The sequence below is a fragment of the Struthio camelus genome, chromosome 9, assembly GCF_040807025.1.
Source record: "Struthio camelus isolate bStrCam1 chromosome 9, bStrCam1.hap1, whole genome shotgun sequence".
Lineage (NCBI taxonomy): Eukaryota > Metazoa > Chordata > Aves > Struthioniformes > Struthionidae > Struthio > Struthio camelus.
The window spans coordinates 5,690,808-5,717,096 of record NC_090950.1 but is presented as its reverse complement, the minus strand read 5'-3'; the positions used below and the strand labels follow the sequence as shown (position 1 = coordinate 5,717,096).

At 40.7% G+C, this 26,289-nt stretch overlaps 1 protein-coding gene across 9 annotated transcripts in view; it reads left to right on the top strand.

Moving 5' to 3' along the window:
* Nucleotides 1-26,289, top strand: part of STAG1 (STAG1 cohesin complex component) — a 199,636-nt gene that overhangs the window by 103,228 nt on the left and 70,119 nt on the right. For all 9 annotated transcript variants that reach the window (XM_068954519.1, XM_068954516.1, XM_068954517.1 and 6 more), the window contains 4 exons: nt 5,877-6,081; nt 9,019-9,170; nt 13,866-13,939; nt 23,639-23,762. In XM_068954519.1, coding sequence (XP_068810620.1) covers nt 5,877-6,081; nt 9,019-9,170; nt 13,866-13,939; nt 23,639-23,762 — 555 coding nt within the window. The remainder of the gene's footprint in view (nt 1-5,876; nt 6,082-9,018; nt 9,171-13,865; nt 13,940-23,638; nt 23,763-26,289) is intronic.

Sequence of the window (26,289 nt, the reverse complement as noted above, 5' to 3'; positions counted from 1 at the left end):
AGCAGCATGGAGCAAGCCTACATCCAGTGTGGTAAGAGAGCCTGGCCAGGTCTGAGAAATACCGTGCAAAGATAGCTGGTGGCTCTGCAAGGACCAGACTAGGTGCGTGCTAGGCCTGGACTGGCTCCTTGTGAACCCTCCCATATATCTTTGCGTTGTTCGTGGGATATCCTTGTCGGTCCTTATCCAGGTATCACACTTGACTGTATCAGAGAGATTAATAAGAGGAAGCGGTAGGAAGATTGGTAGAGAGCTTTCTCATCCTACAAAATCGGTGGTGGCGGTCTGGATTCTGCCGTCGGCCCCTCGAAACTGCCATCGCGCAGCAAAGAACTGCAGATGCTCGAGACAGGACTGTGGCTAGGCATTAGCGGCGCTCTGGGATGTTTTCCGCGTACAAATTAGTACTTTTTTTTTTCTTTTGAAGTGGCAATTTAAAACAAATTAACTTGACATGAAAATTACCATTTTGGAACAACCTTACAGGAAATAATATTCTTTCAACAGATGTAAACGTTTTGCTTGAAATAAATATGTTACAGTTCAGATTGGACATCTTCCGTCAAAATAAAAATGTTCCTAATGATGAATGATATTTAGCTTTGAGATTTTCAAACTGTAATTTCTTTGATTTTTTTGATGTATGAGAAAGCTTCAGTATTCTGAGTTTTCATTTTATTTAGCGAGGAAAACAAACACTGAAATGTCTGCATTTTCTCATGTTTGCGGTGTCTTTTTCTGACCAATTCTAAATGGGAGGCCAAGGCTGTGATTCAAAAAGTGATCAGGGAAACCATAAATATGAACGCTACTCTCTTTCAGGAGTAAGCTCTGCAGAATTTCCATCTTCATGGAAATTCGTGGCCCTAAACAGCAAAACATGGAATATGTGCTTAACTTTGACTGTGTAGATGCTCCTTTTGCTGCACTGAGGAGCTGCGAGTCAGAGCCACTGTGCACAGGGTCGGGTAGGGTGCAGTGAATAAAGTGTAGGTTTGCAGTGAAGGAAAAGGGATTGTATCAATTTGTGCTGAATTCTGGTTGAATTATTTTTGCTTCTTAAAACAGCACCCAACAATGGTTAATGAAATGCAGTGAATTTTTACTAATGTAATTTGAAAGCAGCATTGGACAGTGCCTTTAAGCAAGTCCCATTGTGCAAAGTTGGATGGGCAGGGTACTGTGAGAAAGCCAAAGAACGTGAATTTTGCCCAAGGGAGAATTGTCCCACAGCTGACAGAAGGCAGTATTTCTCAACATCCCCCCCATCAAGCACTGATGGAGATAGTTGGTTGCTGGAAAATTTAGGGTGATAGGAAAAGCCAGCTGTGACGTGTCCCCAAAGTTGTCTCCAGTACCATAAAGGTTTCTGTGGTCCCCAAGTTCCCCGGAATGCGAGCTGTGCTTTCACTGTATTTGCCTGAGATGGATCACATAAAGTGAACGAGCTGCCAGATCGCTGAATTCAATATAATTTGACTGCGTGTATTTACAAACATTTCAGTTCAAAAGTGAAGAAGCCTTTTAAAGCTTTTAAAAGAAGCCTGAAAGAAGCTGTGAGGAAAGAGTCATAAATGTACATGTAGTCAACATGCCTCAAAAGAAACTCCTGCTTTTGATATTGTAAAAAAAAAAAAAAAAAAAAAAGCAACTTTCTCTTGCAGAGGCGTGATTTGCTGTGTTCTGTGAATATAGGTGCTCCAAGAGATACTCCCATCCATGTAGATAAGACCATGCTGTGTTGGATCAGGCTGCTTCTGCCAAATAACCACATCAACTGTGTGTGGTTTTGCAATTGCTTAATGTCCGATAAAGGCAGAAATACAGCTCCACGTATTTGCCGAGCAGGTAATAGAAACACTCCTCAGAGACGCTGCAGAGCTGGATTGGCCCTACTGGGGCATCAGTACACACCTTTGAGCTCTTGCATCAGGTTCCTGTGCAGCCAGTTTTCCTGTTATTTAGTTCCTGTGTGGTGATGGCTGTTCCCTAGTATCTCTCTGTAAAAAGACTGTAATAAAAACTCCCATGTTGCTGGTGTAGAAAAAGAGGATCTTTCTGTCATCCATAGTGCACAGCTTGGAAAGTTTAGGAAAGAATATAGATTAATCTATAATTTTAATCTATAGATTATAGATTTGGCTGAGAGAGCTGGGCCTGCTTAGCCTGGAGAAGAGAAGACTGAGAGGGGATCTCATCAATGTGTACAAATATCTAAAGGGAGGATGTCAAGAGGATGAGGTCAAACTCTTCTCGGTGGTGGCCAGCAACAGGACGAGAGGCAGCAGGCACAAACTGAAACACAGGAGTTTCCATCAGAACATGAGGAAAACCTTCTTGACTGTGAGGGTGACAGAGCCCTGGCGCAGGTTGCTCAGAGAGGTTGTGGAGTCTCCTTTGCTGGAGATGTTCAAAACCGGCCTGGACGCGATGCTGTGCAAAGTGCTCTAGAGGACCCTGCTTGAGCAGGGGGGTTGGACTAGATGATCTCCAGAGGTCCCTTCCAACATCAACTCTTCTGTGATTCTGTGATTAATTTTATTGGCTTGTGTAGGACTTGGTCATTTTTGCCAAAAAAAGTCATCTTGGGAGGGCAGGAAGGAAAGATATCAGACCCAAAAGAAAAGCGAGGGGAGTCCCCTCCAAATGTGCTTTTTCACAGTATGACTGTACATGTTAGCAAGACATATCCACAAATTCTAGTTCCTAGTGTGTAAACTTTTTCTCCGTTACCTAAAATTTCTCTTGAAAGATTCTGTGCTACCTTCTGCCTTAATACTTGAATAGATTTATGAAAGAGTTTATGGGTTTTAGCACAAAGGTGTGACTAACAATTGTTAGTCTTAGATCCCCAACCCTGTAGATATTTTGAGATGTGGAATCGTCATGCCATGTTGGCAGTGGCAAACATTTTGGCATTTTAATGTGGCTTTCTATTGATGTTCCTATATCCAGTGGTGACAGCATGGTGAGTTTGTCATTGGCTTGTGACCTATTTGTTCGTATTGCTAATCATAATATTTCAGATTGCTCTGTGCCTAGCAGGACATCGTATATCACAAAAGAGACCTGCCAAAAACGTTTAGGAAAGGCACCGTGAGCAGGTTACGTTAGTGTTCAGGGTAAAACGCATAATGAAATGAAGTAATCTTTCTCAGTCTTGAGCAGATTTTAAAATTAGTTGCAACGAGCTTTGCGTTGGTACGCTTCTGAGCGCGCTGTTTTGTGGCCGCCCCTTCAAGATTCAGAAGCAGAATCCTGTGGTTCTGGGAGAGCTGTTGGTAGCAGGCACCACTTGTCAGTGCCAGTCCTTTGGGGTAGGGGCATCTCGAGCTAAATATGGCAGATCCTCTTGAGGCTTCCCAGCTTGCTGGAGAAAGAGGGAAATTAGAGGCCCGCGAGATCTATGTCTTGCCTCCTTTCAGCCGTGATGGTGGCTGTGCTCCCCCGACCCCGTGCAGACTGACTAGGCCGCCTCCTTGAATCCATCCTGCCACTGCAGCCTTCTTTTTCTTTTCCTTTCTTTCTTTCTTTAAGTCTGTAGTAAGCAGTGAAGGAAAGGGAGCCAGAAAGGGGCCAACAGTAGTGGCTGGGCCAGCTTATCGTGCATTATCTCAGTAAAGTGACACCGTTTTCTGCATGCTTGGGGACCATGCCTCTCAGTTCTTCATTTCATCCCCCACCGCGTCATCATGAGACTAAGGTGCTGCCTAAGACTCTTGCTCCCAGAGCCTTTTCCTTGCTCTGCTGTCTTCTCGCTCCCCGAGATCCCATTTCAATCCAAGCGCAATTCAAAGGCTGAAGGCAGAGAGTCAACAAATAAGAGACATGAGAAGATCCTACTTGAGGGTGAGGGAGCGAAGGAGGGTGAGAAAGGTGATAGGGCTCTCTTCAAAATCATTAGGACAGTCTACCAGCCCAACCTAGCTTCACTTTAGATCTTTAGACTTGCCATTTTCCCATGGCGAGCATCCACTTTAATGGGATAGTTTCTGCCCTGTACCAAAATGTACTGAAAATTCCAGGACTGTTGTGTCAGATGAGGGTGAAAAGGGACTGGTGCTCACTTGGTGTGCGAAGATGGTGTAAAGTACCCATTTTCGTATTTGTGATACAATAAATCTTTCCTACAAGCCTAGAGCTAATAAGAAAAAGGAGTACAAGCACAGCACTAGCTGGGTTAAAATCTTACATCATGTATTCTTTAGCCCGGTGTGCTGCCCAGAAAATATCTTGATTTCCATTGAAGATGCACAGATTTGCTGCTCGCTCTACGTTTTCAAGATAGTTGCGTTCTTCTTTCAGTGCTGCAGTAATCAGCTGGCTGTTGGTCTTAATTTCAGCATCTGTGGTAGGGATTGGTATATTAGTTTTCTTCATCGTCAGTGGAAAGACAGTTGTGCAGGACTTGGAAGCGATGAAAATAACTTTGTTCACTGCTGCCTAAGGTTCAGTTGGAGACAGGGAATTCCACTATTTGGAATTTCCTCACAGCTTCGCTATTTGGGTGCCGGAAATGTGATAGCATCATTCTGTGGGAAATGTCCTGTCCAGCACTGCATAATTTAGACTCTATTTTTAGCTGGGTTTCTACTAGGAAACACTTTGGTCTGATTTGCAGAAGTTCTCAGGACTCACAGCTACAATTGAATGTGTGAGGAGGTATCTTGAACTGTGTCCAGAGCTTTACAACTCTCTAAATTCTCTTCTTTTATTATTTTTTTTAATTTTTAACCTCATATTTGTCTCAAATTGGGCACACAAAGATAAAAAAAAAAAAATATATTGCTCATTGAGATAATGCCGCTCAGCCATTGTGATGAATGAGACAGTAAGGTCATTAAGGCTGTCTTGCAATTTTGTCTTTTTCTAACATTTGAGCGCTTGCCTCTGCAACTTTAATCATTATGTTAGTATAACTGAAATGTCTGTATGATTTAGTTAAATTAGGTAGGTTTTTGCTGCAGGGGACTACGCTTGATGAAGTTTAGATAAAAGGTTGTTTGATTGCAACTCCTCTGCACTTAAGTTACTGGCTTTACGTGGTTCAATCTGTGCTTTAAGTCCCAAGAGAGCAGAACTGCTCGTTGTTCACAAAAACGCAGAATAAAAACGTGCGAGTGGATTGACCTTTATGCTACCGACTGCTTATCATGGGGGGAGAGACTCGGGAGGGAACGCTACTGCTTTGGGGTTCTGGAGAGTCCGGAGCTGGCTTACAAAGCAGAGGAGGGGGAGCTTGTAGACAGTGGTTTTCATTGGAGAGGGGAAGGAAAAAAAGCATTTTGTAATTGGGGAAGGGCAATCTCACTGAAAGGCAGTTTTGCTTGAGGTAAGAAGAGTGAGACAGTAGTCCTGGAGGGGAGTGAAGTTTAATTGAATTGACGGTTCACATGCTCGCTGCAATTTTGCAATAATCGTTGGAAAACGGGGTCTGTGAACTTGCTCAGGGAATATGAATCTGTAGAAAAATTTGCCGTGCTTCAGTCAGAAAGTAATCACTAGAAAAAGGGTAAGTCCATAAAATCAGAAAAGGGCAACCTTTACTTTCTGGTAAGATCTCAATTGTAAATGTAATTTGAGTAAAGCGAAGTTTGTGGGAGACCTAACCGATTGTTTAGAATATTAACATGGGATGGAAGTGGGGCGAGAGGGACACAAACCTGCCATCACACAAGCCTTCCTTTAGGTCTTGACCTTGAAGACTTTGAACTATTCCTTCCCTGTGCTTTGTCCCCCTTCCTGACCCAGCACTCGAGGAAGAGAATTAAGTCTGGATGCGCATTTTGGAGTGTGCAGAGCCCCGAATGCAAGTGGGTAATAAATTAAATGGGGAGACTTTTAATACTTAGTATATTCATTTTCTCTTTCTTCAGGACAGCGGTGATTATCCACTTACCATGCCTGGGCCACAGTGGAAAAAGTTTCGCTCCAACTTCTGTGAGTTCATTGGAGTGCTCATTCGACAGTGTCAGTACAGCATCATTTACGATGAATACATGATGGACACGGTGATCTCTCTTCTGACTGGTTTGTCAGATTCCCAGGTGCGGGCTTTCAGGCACACTAGTACGTTAGCTGGTAAGTAACCTAGCACGGAGGATTTTCAAAAGAGATGTTATTGTTTAGCTGCTCCTAAAATTACCGCTCATTTGGTAGCGGTAATTTTTGAGGAATTTGACCAACACTGGGAACTCCAGAACGTGTATTCAAACCCAACTACCGTACATTGTATATCTATACTTAAAATACAGTTTTCCTTTTTATACGAGATGTGTATACATATTTGTATACACATAAATATACATATGTATGTATGTATGTGTATATACACACATGCAGGTAATCATTCAGTGATGTAGTCAAATATTCAATAGAGATGATTTATTTGTGTAATTTTTATTTGAATTGTTTATATTTGCAGACTTTACTCTGTGGGCTTGTTACTTTAATGTCATCTGAATGCTTTATTGGTAATAAGCGTATATGAATTAGTGTTTGTGAAATCTGTTTTGCAGTCCTAAAAACTGGGACCACTTATCTGTAGCCGAGTAGCACAGCGAGTGAAGCGCTAGGTAGTGAAGACACTTTTGAAAGTTAGGTTTATATGTCTGTATTAATTGCCAATTATCATGAAAGGTAGTTTCAGATACCGCTTACTGTATCTGAGTGTGCCCAGGCACTTAGTCTCAGAGATTGCTGTCATGCCCGGAGGACTCTAGTGAATCCTGTAAATCAGAAGCGGCACGCTGATGTCTTGTGTTTCTTTATGAATTGCTCATTTCTTGTATAAAATATCTTTGTAATTTTGTGTCAAAAATTTATTCTGATTAAGCGTCAACAGAATTGTATTAGAAAAGAATTCTAGTCCACCAAAGAAAAGAAAATCTGTGCCTTCCTTCCTGAGCAACATTAGGCTCAGGAACACTAGGCCATAATTCTAGAGCTCACTGTCGTCTTCTACACCCCTGCCTGCATCTGAGCAAGGTGCTCGTTATATTTTTAGATAGGAATAGGCTAGAAAAACATATTTCATCTGATCTGTATTAGATTTCTTTCTTTCTTTTTTTTTTAGAGTTTTTCTCACACTGTGAATCTAAGTAAGAGGCAGCTTTCCAATGATACCACCAAACCAACTCCAGATATGATTGGAGTTTGATTTAAAATTTAAAAACAAAACCCTCAGCTCATGACAATTGAACTCCTTTGGAAACCTATCCCTTTGTGTTCTTTCCCTTATTCAGTACTTTGGGATGGTAAAAAACATGAATAATGCAGGTATAAGTTTCTATGTTCAGAGTTTGCCTCTGCAAATTCAGTCTTCAAATGTGAACGCTGTTTAATGTGCGGATAACTCACTGGACATTTCTGCCTATTACTTAAACTGAGATGGCAACTGAATTCCTTTCCAGCTGATACTATCTTCAGTTCCAGGTGATTCTGATTTACGTGGCTAGTGAAGGGTTGTTTTATAGGAGAGAGATCATGGAGTGAGGATAACCATGTATGTGCTCTGATCTCTTTATTTTGATCGATTCATCATGGTTTGGGACAAGTAACGTTTGGAAAGTTTGAGTGGGTTGACTGAAGAGGCAGCAAACAGCACCATGCGTTAGATGTGACACAAGAACTGTGCTACGTAGAAGAAGTAGCTGCCATTATTCACAATGGATTACGTAGCTAAAAACTCCAAGCAAGTATAAGTAAATGCTAAGGCCTAGGTTTACTGCAGCTAACTTCAGTTGTTTAAAGGTTTCTAGCACTGCTGGCTCATTGTATTAGGTATAGTGTATATCTCGTACTTTAATGAATTAGAGTTAGGAGCTGCTGAAGATCTCCAGCATTTTCCAGTTTTCAGATTTAACATGCCAGATGCGTTTTATGTACCTTTTTATTTATTTGCTTAAACAAACATGAGAGCTTTGTTTGATGCTGCAAATTGCCTTCGGGTGATTTTTTGCACATTTGATTATGTTGCTATCCTGCAGAGCAGAGGTCAATGTGATGCTATGGAGCTCAGTCTTGAAAACGATTATGAAAATTTACTTTAGGAATTTCATTTGTTCTTGGAGGAGTGTTCTTGAGGTCTTTATTTGCAGTTTTCCTCTGTGCTAGCCAGTCTGAATGAGAAACGATTCACTATTGCAAAGAGCTAGGACAAGTGCCTATGGGTGCTTCTAGGCTTGCTGGCTTTGAGCAGTAGCGAGATTAGATTGAGTTACCCTACAAGTAGCTTCTCGTCTCTATTTGCATCCTTGCTCTTCTGCCTTGAAGACAGGGCTTCCTTCTGCAGGTGAAATGTTTTTGTTAACAATACGATGCTGCAGATTTAGCAGAGTGGATGTGATAGTTTGTTGCATTATTTTGCTCTCTTTTTCAGTGTCATAAAATGTGATATGCCATGTAACCACACAGAACCTAGGAAAGACATTTATTAATGTTTTTGTAGATCTAAAGTAACATGAAAAAATATACATGAACAGTATTACATGTAACACTTTTGAAAATCGATTTAAAGTGACACATAAAGTTCTAATCATATCTTTATACAGCTATACCCCTGACTTTAGAGCCAGGCAAGAGTTACTTTCAGAGAAACAATGCTCTGGTTTGTTTCAAATTGAATAATCTTCAATAATTATTAGTTAAGAGTTTTCCTTAATAGGGAGGCATCTACAAAGATACTTCTCAGCAGAGAAACGTATACGTAGCTCCACAGTAACTGGCTTAGTGGTGTGCATTGACCCTGCAGATTCCCATGCTTGCTCTCTGACCCTGTGCACTCAGAAATTGCAGGATTTTCTGGAGAAGATGGGAAAGTCAGTGTGGTATCTACCATCATCTCTGATCTTTGGACCAGTGAAGAGGCCTGGGTATTGCTTGGGTGGGAAGTGCCTTCCCAGATGGTTCTGTATCAGGGTCAAGAGTTGTTTATTTTTGGAGAATGGATCTGCTGAGGCAGTATTTTCGAGCACTGACTACAGGTGAATAGTCATCTTTTGTCTTTTGCTTTTACAGCTATGAAGCTTATGACTGCTCTTGTGAACGTTGCCTTAAACCTGAGCATTCATCAGGATAATACACAGAGGCAGTACGAAGCTGAGAGAAACAAAATGATTGGCAAAAGAGCTAATGAAAGATTGGAGCTGCTGCTTCAGAAAAGAAAAGAGGCAAGTGAAAAGATCAGTGGTTTTTTTCTTGGTTCATGTGCACTCCCCTCCGACAAAAAGTCTAAGGTGATCTGTGACTTAAGTACGGCAGTGAGAAACAGGAGATTAGTTCTGCTGTAGCATTTGTGCGGTCTCAAGCCCATTATTTTGGGCGGCATTTTAACATCTTGTATTATCACATACCTTTGAGTTTGTGTGCTGTTCTGCACGCACAGCGTAATTTCGGTTCTCAGCCTTATATACATGACCAGGCAGGAAGAAAATTAGCCTGAAGTTATACATAGTAACGTGCTTCGGCTATGCAAGAAAGTTTTGAAAAGGGAATCACGTGTAGTCCCTCACTGCACTGCCCGTGCCTCCCCTTAATCACCGCAGTTATTACCTAGTGTCTCATTAGTACTTCTTTTTGTAGCTACTTTCAAGAAACACTGGAGTGGGGGCTATAGCACTTGGTCTCAGGGAGAAGAAGCTAGGGAGACATTACAGTCGCTTTTAGTAAGTACCAGTCTGGCATTAGGTGAACAAAACCGTTAGAAGGTTGCTGTAATCATCCTTAAATAAAGTATTATATCCCAGGAAATTCAGTTTTAGAGTTGTACTTAAAAGTAATCTAAAGATGACAAGAAGCAGAAAATGGATGTATTAATACACCCAAATAGCCATAATCTGTAAAGATACCGTGCAAAAATCCTAAGATTGATTAAAGAATGGTAGTATATATTTGTTATTTTTAATATATTATTTTTCAATATATTTTCTCCACCACTCTTACTCCATGGCAAATTAGGGGTGTCTGGGTGCCTTACATGTATGCACCTTGGAATCTTTTAGGTATAGCTTTGACCCTAAATTGTTTGACTATACAGTCTTTGTCTGGGGATAATTGCAATGATGTATTTTTATTCTCATTTTACCACTGTGATCCTTAAACACAATTTTATTTGGACTTTTCAATTCTTAAAAATAATAGGGTAAACTATAAAACAAGAACCATCTCTCCTGCCCAAACTGCAAGGAAAACATTTATAATGAGCTATTAACCTCCAATATCAAGCATTAAAGCGTTTAGAAAAGCACGATTGCTTTGTTAAAATAGCTAGAGCACAGTTACTATTCCAGATTTGCTGGCTGTTGCTTTGAATTTCCAGAGAAGGAAATTTCCAGTCACTAATTACCCTAATGAACTTGGTCCTGTGTCTCTGTGTCTGTGGACATCTTCTATACTTATTCCTTCCGGCTATTCTTTCGATGTCTTTCGGAGATGCAGTGTATAAACTGTATAATCATATGAAGAAAGGTTGAGAGAGCTGGGCTTGTTCCACAAACTGGAACACAGGGGTTTCCATCAGAACGTGAGGAAAACCTTCTTGACTGTGAGGGTGACAGAGCCCTGGCGCAGGTTGCTCAGAGAGGTTGTGGAGTCTCCTTTGCTGGAGATGTTCAAAACCGGCCTGGACGCGATGCTGTGCAAAGTGCTCTAGAGGACCCTGCTTGAGCAGGGGGGTTGGACTAGATGATCTCCAGAGGTCCCTTCCAACATCAACTCTTCTGTGATTCTGTAATTGCTCTGGGGAGACTTTGAAGCATTGTATGCCCAAGCTAGCATGGGGCTGTGAAACCCTAAAAGAAGAATAAAGATTGAGCATTTGGCAAATCTTAACTCTTGACATGCCTGCTCAGTCCCTCTCCTATTATTGCTCACTAAAGCTAATCAAAATGTTGCAAAGGAATGAGCTAGAGAGGAATGGTGATGATCAAATGTGACCTCAGATACGTGGCATTAAGCACAGTAAAGAACCTGTACTGAGTAGATTTAGTAGGTTTAGAGGGCGTGATGGCTCTATATAAGAATCCCTAGCATAATGCTGGTTTTTCCCCATGTTTAAATATACTGAATTTACGACAGTATTCCATGCTGGCACCTAATTTTTAGTTGGTTCTTTTGATGTAGTGCCGTAATAAACCCTCATAAGCTAATAGGCAAGCATGCATTTGTCTTCATAGCGCTATATAGGTATAGTTTGCAAGCTAACTATAGAAAATTAATCCTAAAAAGAAAAGATGGAAAGTTCTCTCTGAAGTGTTTCAGTCTCATGTCACCATCTACAAATCTAATGTGAGAACGGTCCTCCGTAGCCGCCTTCTATTCCAGTCAATGACATTTTGAACTAAACTGGTTGGTTTATGTAAAATCATCAGCCACAAAATAGAGAATATTGTCTTTTAGCTGTTGCCAGTACTAATTCAAATTTTGTATGCTTGTCATACATGTCTTTTTGAGCTTCACACAGTGTTTGCAGAGTCGCCAGGAGAATGTTTCCCTTATTTTTACCTGGTTGAGGGGTGGGAGGGTGTTATATTACCTTTGCATTGGGAAGGGCAGGAATCCTAAGGCGGAATTTTCCTCTCAAGGAGCTTGAAGCACTTCAAGTCTCAATAGGTAGATGATCTGTAAAAGTTGAAAGTATAGAAAGCAATTCCGATTTTGGAAAAAATTCAAATTTCTGAGGAAGTTGTTACTTGATTATTGAAACTAAAATACGTTTAAGCATTGTATTTTAAAAAATGTTAACTCACGAAAGATTCAGCAAGAATCTGGCATATGGAGAGTTTTCTCCACCTATCCCAACTCCGTTGAAGTTAACCTTATCTTCGTGATGCGGGTGACGCATTTGGAGCCGAGCTGACAAGAACTGACACGGATAATGCTGACGCTGATTTTCATTTATCATACCCGCGCCTTAGTTTGCGGTTGGGAGACGGAAAATGATTCACAAATCTTGAGAAAGTACTTTTCATCTTTAAATAGCTCAGAACAGCATCTCTTGGGCAGTTTTAGGCTCATTGAAGTAGAAGGAGCCTCACGTGGTCCAGTTGAAACTCTTTTTCCTCCTACCCCAGACTTGCCCCAACACCCAGGTCCCAAACCACTAGTTGCGGAGGATGGCAGTCTGGTGCTGTGCTTGGACTAGAGCTGATAGCACACAACATTCATAGCCAGCTGTGAATTCCCTGTAGAAAAGGCAGAAAAAAGGGGAGTAAGCTATCAGTGGTGCCTTTCATCTGTGCCATGTAGTCTTGTAGGTTCGTGCTCAGTTTTCCGTTTAAACAAATGTCAAAGTACGCTTTTCTTCAGTACCTTAACCTTCTCGTTGCTCTCAAACATCACTCTGTCCTACCTGTCCTCTCTGACGTGTTATTTGGGTTGGCACGATGCTGAAAATAGTGCCTCCTCCTGAAGCTCTGTCTACCAGATGCTTGTTTTGTGTGCCAAGCCTTTGGTATATGCAGTGCTGGTATGCGCCCAGCTTTTCCCTTTTACTAGGAAATTCATTTCCTTGTGAGGGGTTTGACATTTTAGGCCAGAATCCTCCATGCCTCAGTTTCCCCGTTTGCAAAGTGGAGCCCTCACCTCCTTATGTATTAGGGAGCTGTGAGCTTTAATTGCAAACTGCTTGAGATCTCAGTTGGAAGATGCCATTGAAATATTTATAAATAAACATTGCTTGAAAAATATAAACCCTTAAGCGAAAGGGTTTATGGCCCCTGTTACGCAGGAAGTCAAAACAGCTGATCATAATTCTGCCTCTGGCTTTAAGATCTTGTATCTGTTAAGTGTGTATGTCCATGAATATATAGTTTTTATTATTTCATGCTTATGGGCAATCTGTACTAGCAAGGCTCTGTTGTGGTTTTTGTGCCGAAAATGTGAAAAACGAACGTTTGTACCTGTTGTGGTATCCTGGTTTGCCGTTTAGAAACACCTTGAGGGAAGAACGATGGCTTCGAGTGCAGTAGCACTTCTGCTCCCAAAGTGGGTTGTATAAACTCGGCGTCCTGTCATTTAACAAAACAGTGCGTTTGTATGTGATTAAGTCATATTTATTTAGTTCAGTAAAAAACAAACAAAACATGAAAATACGGGAATACTTTGTTTTAATTGATTCCAAGCTGTTCCTTCAGGATGCATTAACAGATTCATTGTCACAAAGTCAACTTTCCCTAGTAGTTATAAAACGTGCCCATAATACACAGGCGCGACGAAGTGGATTAAAAAAAGAAAACACTCTTATTCCTCATTTTGCTTGGTTTTGTTTTGTTCCTTTAACCACTGAGCTGCAACGTAAGGCACCCGGCCTGGATGTCGGCTGTCCTGCCAGGGGTCCCGGCCCAGAGCTCAAAGGAACTCGCGCTCCTGCTTAACACTGAGCAGGTGCCTACGTACTTCCCTCGATTAGGACATCGAAGCTTCCTGATCCATGTCTTGTCCGTTTAGTAACCGGCTTCGTTTCTGCAGCTGCCGTTGAGTCACGCTTCGGTCCGTGTAACCACGCCTGGGGGCCTGAACGCATGGCCCCTGCTGTCCTAAATGTTGCCAGCTAAAAAATGGTGACAGTGACCTCAAAGGACGGCTTTCGAGGCTAAAAGCGTTCATGTTTGTGGAGAACGTTAACCTTCTTCCGTTAAGGCATTGCATATATATATGTGTGTGTGTATGTATGTATACACACACACACACGTATGTATGTATACACAGTGTTACACATCTGCTGGAGAAGGAGCAAACGATGAAACTAATACCTTTAAGTGCTCTTCCATACTCTTCTAGTGTTTCCCGGTAGGAATAACAGAATGTCAAATTACAATGAGCAATGATCTTTTTATTTATTTTATCTCTCTTTTTTTTTTTTCCAGCTACAAGAAAATCAAGATGAAATTGAAAATATGATGAACTCTATTTTTAAGGGTATATTTGTGCATAGATACCGGTAAGAAAATGTATGCTACACTAGGCCATGCTGGCTACGTGCAATCCTAAATTATGCCAAAGATAATTTCTGTGTTGATTTTTCTTCTGATGTAATATTCTAGATGCCACAAAAGCAGTTTTAAAATCAGTGAAGTTGTGGAAGAAAATCTAAGTGTAACCTTCATTAATTATACAGTAGAGCTATCCAGACAACCTTAATTTAATTCAGTGAAACAGCTTTAAGGAGTTGTGGGAGACATGGAATTTGAATCTTTGTCTTTTAAAAAGAACAGTCATCTAAGGTGGGAGCACAAACATCAGCTATTTTAACAACCATATAATCACTGCATAACATAAAAGGGCAGAGTTTTCCTTGTTGGGTACCTCCGCTCTGCATTTCCATTTTGTATGTCTTAAGTAGTGAGTTTCTGAAGTTTCCATAATATGTGCTTTAGCTACAATTTGAACTTTATTTTAGATTTTTTTCCTCTTTAAATTACATAAGTGCACTCAAAAGCCTTAATTCCAATTAACTTTTTTTTTTCTTGTTAACTGTTTTGGATTTTTTTATCAGCATTAAAAAGTGATTACGGTGTTAGCACATATTCCATTTTTTGTAAATGGTTGATGTGCTATGTCTTGTGCATGCACAAACAGAGCAGGTTGTGTACTTTCATGTGCACATGTGTATGTCCATATGCATGCACTTGTTTTTATTTTAGGATTGCACAAACCAGTGGGTTTGGACTGCTTCATGCTATTTCAGAGCATTGTTTATCAGAGAGCAGTAGTCTTTTCAAGTAGATTTAGGGTTGTTTTGCATCACAGAATACCTCGGAGCATCTGCAGCATCTTGGCAAAACCAGCTCTTCAAATGTTAATTGACTTATCTGAGTCAGAAGATAAAATTCAGGGTTCCTAAACTATGCAATTAACCTTTCAGATTCAAATTCTAGTTTAAAATTATGTAATTTATGGAATCTTTGAGGCAAATGGAGGAAAGAGGACAGGATGTCTGAGAACCTGGCTCTTGAGAAGAGAGGTTGAGAGGAGCCCAGAGTTCAGGTGGGCAGAGGGACTGCTGCAGCTGGGGAAAGAGGTGTGCAGGGAGCCTGGAAGGAGGAGGTGTTGTACAGACGGGGCCTATACTAAGAAACGCAAACAGCGCAGTGGAGTTGGAGCATTTGTTACCTGTCCCCAAGCGTGTGATATTTGAAAGGAAGTTCATGGCAATACTACTTCTACTGGAGCCATCTCGCAAGGAGATCTGAAGTAGCAGCCAGAAGGGGTCTCCTAAAAAGACCAAGGGCCTGAATATATTGATCACTTGCTATAGAAGCTCTTCAAACCCTATATCCTTATTCTGCCCCACGCACCTGTGACACAGCTTCACTTCCTACCCATTTGTCTCTTCCCACGTGAGGAAGTCACCAGGGAGGGATGGTGCGCGGAGAGCAGTTGAAAGGTCTAAGGGGAAAAGGAAGAGGTCAGTAAGTCCTGAGGTCCTGGCAAAGAGAAGAGTGGCTGTACAGAGTCACCAGGTAAATTAGGTTATTAGCTCAGTATAGCGTTCAGATCATTTTGTTATAAAAGCAGCATTTATGGCCTACAATTAATAACGAAATTAAAGTGGAACAACTCTTTGCCTTTTACCCCATAAGAAGTTAGTGTATTTTATTAAATACTGGTTTTTAAAATGTTTCCTCGTCACCCATGCTCCTGCGATATTGGAAAAACACTCTACCTTCTACTTTTAAAGATCTACATACTCTTTCTTTTTTCTTTTTCAATCCTCTTGCAACCCAGCTTTCCTTTCATATCCCTTCCTGACGTTAAGACAGACCCAATTTTGCTAATACTGTCGTAGGAAAGGAGAAGCCCACTAGTTGAAGTTGTGCTTCTCTGTGACCTGAAAAAGGATGTCCAGGCGGACACTGCTCGACCGCTGAGGAAGTGGCTGAAATCAGTCGGGTCGTGGTGGGCTCTGAGCAGCGTGGGTAATGCAACTCCTGTGAGGGTGCAGAGAGGGTCCAAAGAGATGGGTGCTCCTAGGTCTGCCCCTGAAGGGTGTGCTTGTGAGGAGTTGTCATCTCTCGGGCTTCTTCAGCTTCTGTGGAGAACTATTACAACGTATCCCCAAATATCTGTAGTCAACAGAGAACCCAGATTAAATTCCTGCAGTCACAGCTGCGCAGGAATTTAGACGGAAAAAATACCTGCATGAAAAACAGCTAATTGAAGACAAAAGCAAGAGAAAAAGAAAAGAAAGAATTTCAAACTATTACCTCCCTCCAGAATGATTCTTAAATGTCGCTTCCCTCAAGCAGTTTAAATGATATATAAACTTGACATCCTTTTACAGCCCTTAACCACTACACAAGTGGTAATCGTTGGAAAAGAAAGTTATTTTAATGAAGATTAATTCGATACAATTTCTTTCCACCATTTGATTCAGACTGTGCTACAGTGATTCATGCTTAGTGACCTTTGAAACCTAACTAGCAAGTCCTTGATCTAAAAAATAGTAAGAAAAACAACTATTTTGCTCAAAATGTAGCTGTCTTCCTTCCAGTAAGCTAGGATTGCAGTGAGGTTGTATCTTCTTTCTGATTTCTGTAGATTGGTTTCTGATCAAATGTGGTTATACTGGAAGGTTTCAGTACTCACTACTCCCATTTTTTAAAAAGGATTCACGGAAATTGCTAATAAATGTCCTAGGTTTCATTTTAGTCTAGTGTTAACAGCAAGTTTGGTCAAAAAAAAAAAAAAATCTTAATAAGCATGTGCCAAGAGATGATTCTGCCTCATTGCTTGTTCCCTTGTCTCTTTCCTGAATCATGTTTTCTGCCTATTTTTATGTGCTTTATGACATACTTGGTTGGACATTGATTTTTTTTTTTTTAAATCATCTCCAAAACTGAGCCTTGGCAACAAATGAGAGAAGCAAGAGCAAATTCAGTTAGACTCAGTTGCTGAGCTTACGTTGGTGAATAAAAGATGGTATCAGAGCAGTAAATAGGCTGTAATTCACCATGAGGGGAATAAAGCATGGGAGCAGGTTGCCCAGAGAGTTTGTGGAATATCTGCCCTTGCAGATACTCAAAACTTGGCTGCACAAGGCGTGAGTAGAGGCTTAGATATGATGATGTTTGGAAGTCTTAACCTCAAAATAATCTAAGTTATTTTGAGTCTGTAATTCTAATACATTTAGTATGTGGTAGTACTATATACCAGTAGGTCTGGGATCTCAAAAGGAAGCTTTTGTTGTCGGAGGTTAAACAGCTAGAAATCACTTACAGGATGGAGAGGGGTAGGTCGATAGCTAGGCAGGCAGGTAGGCAGATAGATGTAAAAGGAGGAGGCGTAGTTCTTGATTTCATTTATATCAGCATATCAGAAATGGCTGTGATTCTTTCTGAGAGTCGTGCCACAGAGCTTCTCAGCTGTGCAAGTATTTATGAAATGCCTATCACTCTTGGTAGTTGTCTAAGATGCCGAGATTTTGTCGTTGCTAATTACCTGCTTTTGGCTTGTCAGTGTGTGTCCAGACACGTTTCCCTTCCGGAAGATTAAGATTCAAATAATTCTTTTTGTTTTAAATTCTCAAAGAGCTCTTCTTCCAGAATGGGAATATCCAGCAAAGCAGAACAATTACAGTTTCGTATTCTGGCAGACCTGAACCGGGGTCCTCAAACCAATGATAATTGGATAATAACCACTGGATAATTTTGTGAATTTATGTAATGCAGTGAACCTTTCTCAAGATATGATTTCTGACAATACTGATAACGAAGGTAAAACTTGTCAAATGTAGATGCCATCTTTGCCTCCTTGGAAGGAGCTCTTTTCTCTCATAGTAAATAAATAGGATGATGGTAGCAAGTGGCATGTTAGTTCCACTATAGAAAACAAGAGCATTGCATGAAAAAAGGGATAGGAGATGTGAGAGGGGAGCCTGGTGAGGAAGAGGGTAAGGGAGTGAGAGGAGCAAGAAGCCAGTCAGCACAGGAAGATGCAAATCCAAACAAAACCATAGCAAATTCCCTTTTCCCTCCCCTAAATGTGTTATCTTAAGGAGCTGAAGTACACGTCTTAGATAGCAAGGAAGAGCATTGCATTCTTACATATGCTGAAAAAACTTACAGAAATTACCTAGATCATTGGTCTCTTAAGGAAGTAACAGATAAGTAGTTATACCTCTAATTACATCTCTCTTTGCATTTAGTCACAGCTCTCTCTAATGAGTTTGACCTCAATATTAAGGAACGTTTAAAAACACACACTGATTCCTTTCCTCTAAAGCGATGTATCATACTTTGTATAAACAAAGGTGTTAGTATGGCAAATTTTTGACAATCCCTGGTTTTAGAGCTCTGTAGAGCTCAGCTTGGAATTCGAGTCATGCCTTCACAGCACACAGTTCCTGCATCTGGCAAGAAGGCTGGATAATCAGCTTAGCAGCGCATTATTGAAATAGCTATTTAAGTAGAAATCTGTGCAGAACTATTGAGAAACGAGAAGGCTGCTCACCACCCCATCCCACGGGTGGCATATGCAGAGAACCGTCCCCAGAACTCTTTGAGGCCAACTCTGCGAGGACCTTGCTCATCCTCCTTCCCTTTCGGGGGTCCTAATTCAGCTCTGGACCTGAAGGAGCCATACTTAGAACTAGAGAAGACAGCTTGTCCAATTCCCTTTCCAACTACACCTACAAAATGTTTATAAAGGGTCAAGCAGCCCAAGAAGCAGGCATAGGTGTGCGTGTGCTCCAGCTGGCAATGGCAGTTCATCGGAGAGCTGCACCATTTCATGGCCCTGGAGTGGGAATAGGGAGAGTCCCTCTCAAAGGACTCCAGCGATGGGTGAGAGACCCTCATCTCTGTCTTTTTAGAAAATCTTTTTATAGGCTAATTCTTATCCCCACCGAGTTGTCTGAAACATCCTATCTTTTTCTTCTGTTCATATATAAGTCAGTGTGTTGAGTAATATCGTGCTCTTCTGCAGCTGATGTGCTCCCAGAGCAATGCAGCTGTATGCTACCACTCACTAACCATGTTTATTAATCAGTATTATCCTTCTAAATCTGAGACATTCATACCCAATGACAGGTCTTTCACAGCTGACTTCAGTTGCAGCAAAAATTTCCATGCACAGTGGACCACAAAATGTTTTCCATTCACCATGTAGACATTACTTTGGAGCTTGCGCTGTGAAGAAGGTTAAAATATATTTCATGTCAAGTATTTGTGGATGTAGCCTTAGTTTTGGCTTCTGTGCTGGACTAGTTTCTGTTCTTTCCTAGTAGCATTTGGCAAGTAATACAAGTTTATCTCACAAACATAAAATTCTGAAAATGAATAATGCATGAAAATATTCCAAAAGTGCTTCCACTAGTGTTATGATTAATATTTATTTGTTTGTGTCATCCTCAAATACTGTACATTTTCCAAAAACTAAACACACAATAGTCACTATCATGAGAAGCTAAAGTATATTTAAGTATAAAAATTGTAAGAAAAGAGTTGTAGTATAATAAGAAGCAACTGATCAGATACAGAGCAGAGGTTTACAGGCTTTTTGGCTAGACAGTGTTTGGTACGGGACCATGTGGTCATGAAGTCATGCTTAGTGATCCCTGCGAGAAGAATGATGTTTATCGGTAGTACAACAGTTATTTGAAATGTGTTTTAGAAATATGGTCAGTATACTTTTAAGAACTGTATATGGTGGTGGATTTCTGGTTTTCTAGATAATCTGTATTACATCGTGGCATATCTTTAATATGTCAAAAATGGCATATGAATAATATTGTGACTTTGGTTACTACATAGTGGAAGCTCTCTTTCTTGGAGGGATAGTTTCATGTCTAGATGGTGGTAGAAAATGATTGATTTATTTCTTAATTTTGACTTTGATAAACTACCTCGAATGCGGTCCTACATCTTTTGCTGTAAGAAGGGTTTCCTAGCTTTGTGTAGCTGTTGCAGATCTTTTCGGAACCTTTTAAATATCTGTTTTAAAACGGAAGTAATAACTAGGTGCAGTATTCCCATAATGGTCTTCCCAGATGTGCAAGGGTAAAATGATACCTTTTCAGAATCATTACTTGGTTGCATGCAGTCCCCCATTCCCAGGTGGATGACCTTACGTTTGGCTTTTTGACAGCTTTTTGTTGCATTAAGTACTGCTTCCTCCCTGGAAAGGATGGCCCAGTGGTTATTTGTTTGTGGATCTACTTCACATTGGGACTCCATGGCTCAGACAGCGCTCACTAACTTGAATAAGGCTTCCAGAGTTATAAAAAGTTATATAAAAAGCTACCTATGTCTTCTGTTTAATTTGCTTATAATTTAATGACAATCATAAGACGGTTGCTAGACAATATGTACAGCGATGGCGTTGCGTTCTGTTTCTAGTCACTCTAGGAAGGCTTAGTTCCAGATGTTCCCCAGGAAAACGGAAACTTAAGAACAGATCACTCTCCGTGAAAGACCCGTGTTCTCTTACGTCTCTCATCACCTATGGACCAGAGCGTTGAGGTCCAAGGATTTCAGTACTATTGCTTGTAAAGGTTGTTCAGTCACTTTAAAATGAGGATTTAAGTGTTCAAAGAATAATGAGAAAGGATTACAATAAAGGAAACGTTTTACTTGAAGGCACTTATCTCACCACGTTCCCCTTTCAAGCCTGCTGTAGTTTGGTCAGATGACCTAAAAGAGTCAGATCAAAGACTCGAATATTGTTATGCAAATTCTTTGTGCTAGAGGAATTGTTTCAGATGCGTCCTTCTTTATATTCCTAGATATATAACTATACATATGACCTAAATTTGTATAAATGTATGCGCACGCACACAGGCGCACGCACACAGACACACGCACGCAACTATGGCTGAAAACTGAGAAAGCTTAAAAAAAAAAAAAACAAAACAAAAAAAAACCCCAAACTTGTCCAACTTTGCAGACACCTTCTTGATGTACACTCTTACAATTTTATTTAAGACATTTCATTTTTTACAGTGTTACTATCCTGAGCATATCTGCAAACTAATTCAGATAGGCCGCCTGTATGTAATATTCTCCTGGTTGTGTGGTTTACTGTCATCCACTGAACCTAATCAGTCTTGAGTCTTTGTTACATTAAGGAAAATGATGTTTACTGAGATAAATGAGTAGAAAATTGGTCTCTGCCAATTCTCCTGTTTTGCCAGCTACTTGAGTCTATTTTACTAATTTTGCATCATGATTCTTTCCCGTCCTCAGCTATAAAAGTAAAATGTTAAGTTTTCATTATGCTGAACCTCCTAATTAGTTGGATAGGTTTTTATTTTTCTTTCTTTCTTTTTATTGTGAATAGCAGCTTGGAGTGAATATTTGTCCATAGTGCCTGGGGATCCCTGAGCAGCTTTTCAATCAACAATCAGTTTTTCACCGTCTAGGAAAGCTTGAACGCATTCTTAAAGAACAGAAATTTTCCTGATTTTTGGCCAGCGATGCTGCATGATTAAATAGCTGTTGACACTTGGGTCCTTTTTGGAATTGACCATTAAATCCTTCCAAATACTTCACAGTTAATAAATTCATGAGGAGGTGAAACAACCTACTTGGATCTCAGGCCTCAAGGTGTCATCCCCTATCATCTGTAGCGTTGCATATGTGGCTCCCTTTTTTGCTTCATGCTTATCGATGTTGCAGGTTGTTCTTTAAGTCTTGCATTTCTTCTGCCAGTATTTTATTTTATGAATAGTTTTAAAATAATTCCTCATAGGAGAATTACTGACCTAGTTTAGTGTGACGTATATATGGATAGAATATATGGCTATATTCATAGTTTTGATTAAAATCTCTTTTTATTGTGCTTACCTTCCCCATAACAAGTGCAGTTTTGTAGTACAAACCCTTTAATGTAACATTTTAGTGCGTTCATCCTTACAGTATTTAACACCTGTTTGTGAAATCCCTGGCAGGACAGCTCATTTAATATCTCTGCTTATAATTATCTAAGTCGCGGCAATTACTTTTGTTTTGAGGCTATGGAGTAACTGTCTTGTGAGAGTTTGCCAGAGTTTGCTGTTTTAATTATTCCATTCAGAGGTTGATAGAATAAGCGTGTTTCAGAGTGGGCAAAAAGGAACGATGCTAGTGATTTGATGGGATTCCTACAAATTTTCCTCTAATGTTCATGCATTAACTTCAAATGTATGTTTTATGCTGTGATGTTGATACAGTCCTCTCCTTACGAGGTGTGAAGTAGAAGGAAAAAACAGAGACTTGATGGCAGAAATCTCACATCTAGTCGCGTGTGATGCTCTGGTTGTTTGCAGTGTCCGTGCAAGAACCACGTTTTTCACCTGGGTGTCTGGAAGATTGTATTATATATGGTAGACTAGCACCTCTTGACAGGGACTAGCTTGAGGGTTGGAAGGACAGAGGCAGTTACAGCGTGGAGTAATCAGTTTTGTTATACTGTTTTGTGTATGAACTTATGCAATAAGGATCTTAAGCATAAGACTGGGAACGTTTTATCTACATTTTGTAAAATTGTACGGTTTAGGAACAAAAGAATTTCTGTCTTATTTTACAGTTATTCTCTTGCTTGAAGCTTATAGTTTTGTTTTGGTTTTTTTCCTAAATGAAGTTTCATTTTGGGGCTCTGATGGTTCTGTTTCAGAATGAAACTGATTACTTTTCCAAAAAAGACTTGAAAATAACACAGAACAAGGGTCTCAATTACGCGCAAGGCCAGTGTTAGCGTAGCACTGGACAATCCCTTCCTCTCCAACGTGGCTCTGTGCGTTCCCTTTTCATACAGCCAAACGTTGGAAGTGGGAAGCGGTGCCAGCTGGAGCTGCACAAGCAATTTCTCAGAGTAACAGATGTCTCAGAGATGAAATTACTGAAGGGCCAGATGGCCCCCATCCCTTTTCTCATTGTTTAACTGTCGTTCATTATTATTAAAGATGCCGTGCTCCCTGTCAATCAGGCAGGAAAGTGCCAATCAGACTGAAGTCATTTCCATCCTTGATCTCTTTAGGTGATCGCTCCAGACTGTTGCTGCTGCCCCACCTCACCAAGCAGTAGCCAAGTCTGTCTGAGATCTGGCTTTGCCTCTTCCATCATTTGCCACAGCCAGAATGTAGAAAAGGCAAGAAAAAGGGAAGAAACCAGTGCTGAAATGTTAATTTTCTCCTGGATTTTGTTATAAGGACTTTCATATACTGTCACAAGATCAGTTAGCAAACCAAATTCCATTCTGCCCTTTGCCAGGCTTCGTTAGTCCGTCAGGAGATCGCCACTCACAGCCCAGGGTTAAACCAAGGGACTTTGCCACCTTCCGCATTTCTCTCCACCTTGGAATTGTGGAAATGGCTGTCTAGAAAAGCTTGTTGCACTTGCATCCATAATGCAACTTTGAAAAGCGAGAGTAAAAAGATGGAGTATTAGATTGAGCAGAATAGAGTGAGAATTTTTTGAGATAATGGAAGCATCATATCTGAACATAGAGCTATTGAGATGAACAGATAGATCAGTGAGTTTGAGGACATACAGGAAGAGAAAATCAGTGAGGCAGCAAAAGAGAGAGGAGTGACATGCTTCTACCTAGTGAAGTTCATCACATGGCAATAAAAGCAAAATATTATTACTGGAGCAATGGGAATGAGAGGAAAATGGTATGTGTCTATAATCTGGTTAATACTTTTCTTCTTTTTCCCTAATAGCGATGCTATTGCTGAGATTAGAGCTGTCTGTATTGAAGAAATTGGTGTCTGGATGAAAATGTACAGTGATGCCTTCCTGAATGATAGTTATTTAAAATATGTTGGTTGGACACTACATGACAGGGTAAGTATTGTGTATTACTGTACATAGAGTATACTGTAAACAGCTGGTGTTCTATTAACCAAGACATGTTTAGTGTATCATCTTTGATTTATAAAGAAATTCTTGTTCTCTCTTGCCCGCATTTACCTTTTGACCAGCTTATTTCAGTGCGTGCACTTAAATCAGGATACGGTAGTCCCAAACTGCATGCTGATTAATGTGCTTTTTCTGTGTTCAGTCTCCACTGGAATATCTTAATAGAAATCTTTCCCACGCTCCTTTTCTTCTGAGTGCAAGAGAAAGAGAAGTCTCCTGAGATCACCTCGAGAACGTTTGTGTCTGAAACAGAATGGAAAAGAGATTTCCAGATGTGTCTTCTGTTGAACATTTACATTGCCCAGGAGTTAAAGGAAAGAGAACTTTTTTGGGTCCCGGAATGAACCAAGCAGGCATCACTGGCACCACAACCAGTGGAGTTATCGTCATCTCATTTTCCCTTTGCTATTTTAGGTTTATTGACGTTCAGCACCAGCCTGCTTTAAAGGATACTTCTTTCTCCATATCCTGAAAGCTTCCCCAATTTTGTCTGGCAGGAATGTCTCTTTATCAAGTCCATCTCTTGGTGCCAGCTCAGGAGAGCTCAGACAGTTATTGGAGTTGGTCTTGGAGTGTGGCCATCTCCAGCAGCCGTCTCTCTGGCCTTTCTAGCAGGAGGGAGATTCTTCAAGGTTCCCTAAGGCTTTTTTTTCCTGCAAAAATTGCTGAAAGGTCAGGTGGAAGCAAAAAGATTTGTATCAGGATGTTCTTTTCTGACCACTGTTCTTAGCACTGGTGGCATCTGTGACCAGGCCTGTGTGCCGCTCAGTTACTGCAACAAGAGTAGCCCTTTCCTAACGCTTATAGAACAGAGTTTTGCACTGCTACCTCTAGGGTTTTTTTCTGCCGCAAGAATCAGCTGGGCCTAGCCATTCTCCCACTGTTATCAAACCCACTAGAAATATTTGATTAACTGTTTTCCTAAACAGTGTCCAGGAAAAACAGACAAGACCTACCTATACTGTTGCAATACTCATTATGTTTCGACATCGTAGTTCAGACTACTGTTTTTTCTAATGGAGCAGCTGGAAAAATTAAAAGGTTGAAAGTTCATTATGATGACTTGTACAATTAGTAGTTTACAACTGATGCCTTAAAACAATGATCAAGAACTTTGGACAACATACTGAGGACGTGACTTGGTCGCTCTTGCTGAGGTCAGTAAGCGATCAAATAGAAGGCCTGTTTAGGACAAAAGAAATTGAGCTGCCTCTGGTTCTTTTGCTTTAGCTCTAGCTGACAAAGCATCTGCATCTTCCTTGGTCTGGACTAGCAATCTACCTGTTAATATTAGCCTGTATGCTTTGAAGACTAGATCTGTGATGGCTTTCCTCTCAAAGCCTGTGGTTCCCCAACTTCCATGTTAGATCTCCTTGTTACAAAACTTGATTAGGAAGATCTTAGTTATCGCTGGAAGCATGACTCCATGACTGCTGTGTACCCTAGAGCCACTGTGCTTCCTGACATTAAGGCTTAGACACGTAAACATGGTCATCCCAGTGCTTTGAGGGGCAGAGCTGCTGCCCATCTTTGCCTCTCATTCTTAGCATTGGTGCAGCTAGCTAGTAGGCATGTCACATCAGTTGGTGACCGTTACTTGAAGCTGTCAAGTCACTGGGGAAGTCAACCCAGGTTAGAGGATTAGGTTTATAAGTGTGATGGAGGGCTTTATTTTAGAAAGACTTTTAACTGAAAATTACAAATAGATTATCCCTTGAAACTTCATCCTCACCCATAAGCACAATTTTTCCTGGTGTTCTAGGTATTTGAGACTGCATGCCTAGATTCACCAGTGGATTTTTTGGAGCACACTAATCCTAGCAGAAGATTTCTGCAGAGCAGCACTTCCAATGGCAGAGCAGATCTAGCGGTATTGCACTTGCAGCTCTCAGCGCCCTTCTAGTATCTGTGAAGTGCAGCCATTTCTCACATAACTCCCCTTTAACCATCTGTGAAATCCAGCCATTCCTCTTGGCGCTATCTGTAACTTCCGTCAGCTTCTCATACTGTTATCTGTCACATCCAGCAATTTCTCATGTCATATCCAGTAGTTTCTCACATCTTGTTCAGTTAGCTTAACCTCAGGCCAGGGCTTGGACATCTGCCTGCAGCCCTAACATACATGTTACCTCAGCTGTCCTAAAATAAAGCTAGTATGTTCCTTTCATATTAGATAAAGTTTATGTTGCAGTATTATAGTTTAAAAAAATGAAGCTTTACATCTGGACCAGACACAGCAGAATTCTGCCAGGCTGCTCTCCCTCCTCTGCTGGATTGTAACGGTTGTTGCTGCAGGCCTCAGAGGTGCTCTGGGTTTCTCTGTCTGTAACTAATCTGAGCGCTCATACACTGATGTGCATGCCGTGTAATTTTTTTTTTATTAATGTTGTAGTATATGTTTAATGTGTAGAATGAGACGGATTGTAAGTAGAATAAGGGAAGAGTCAGAGGC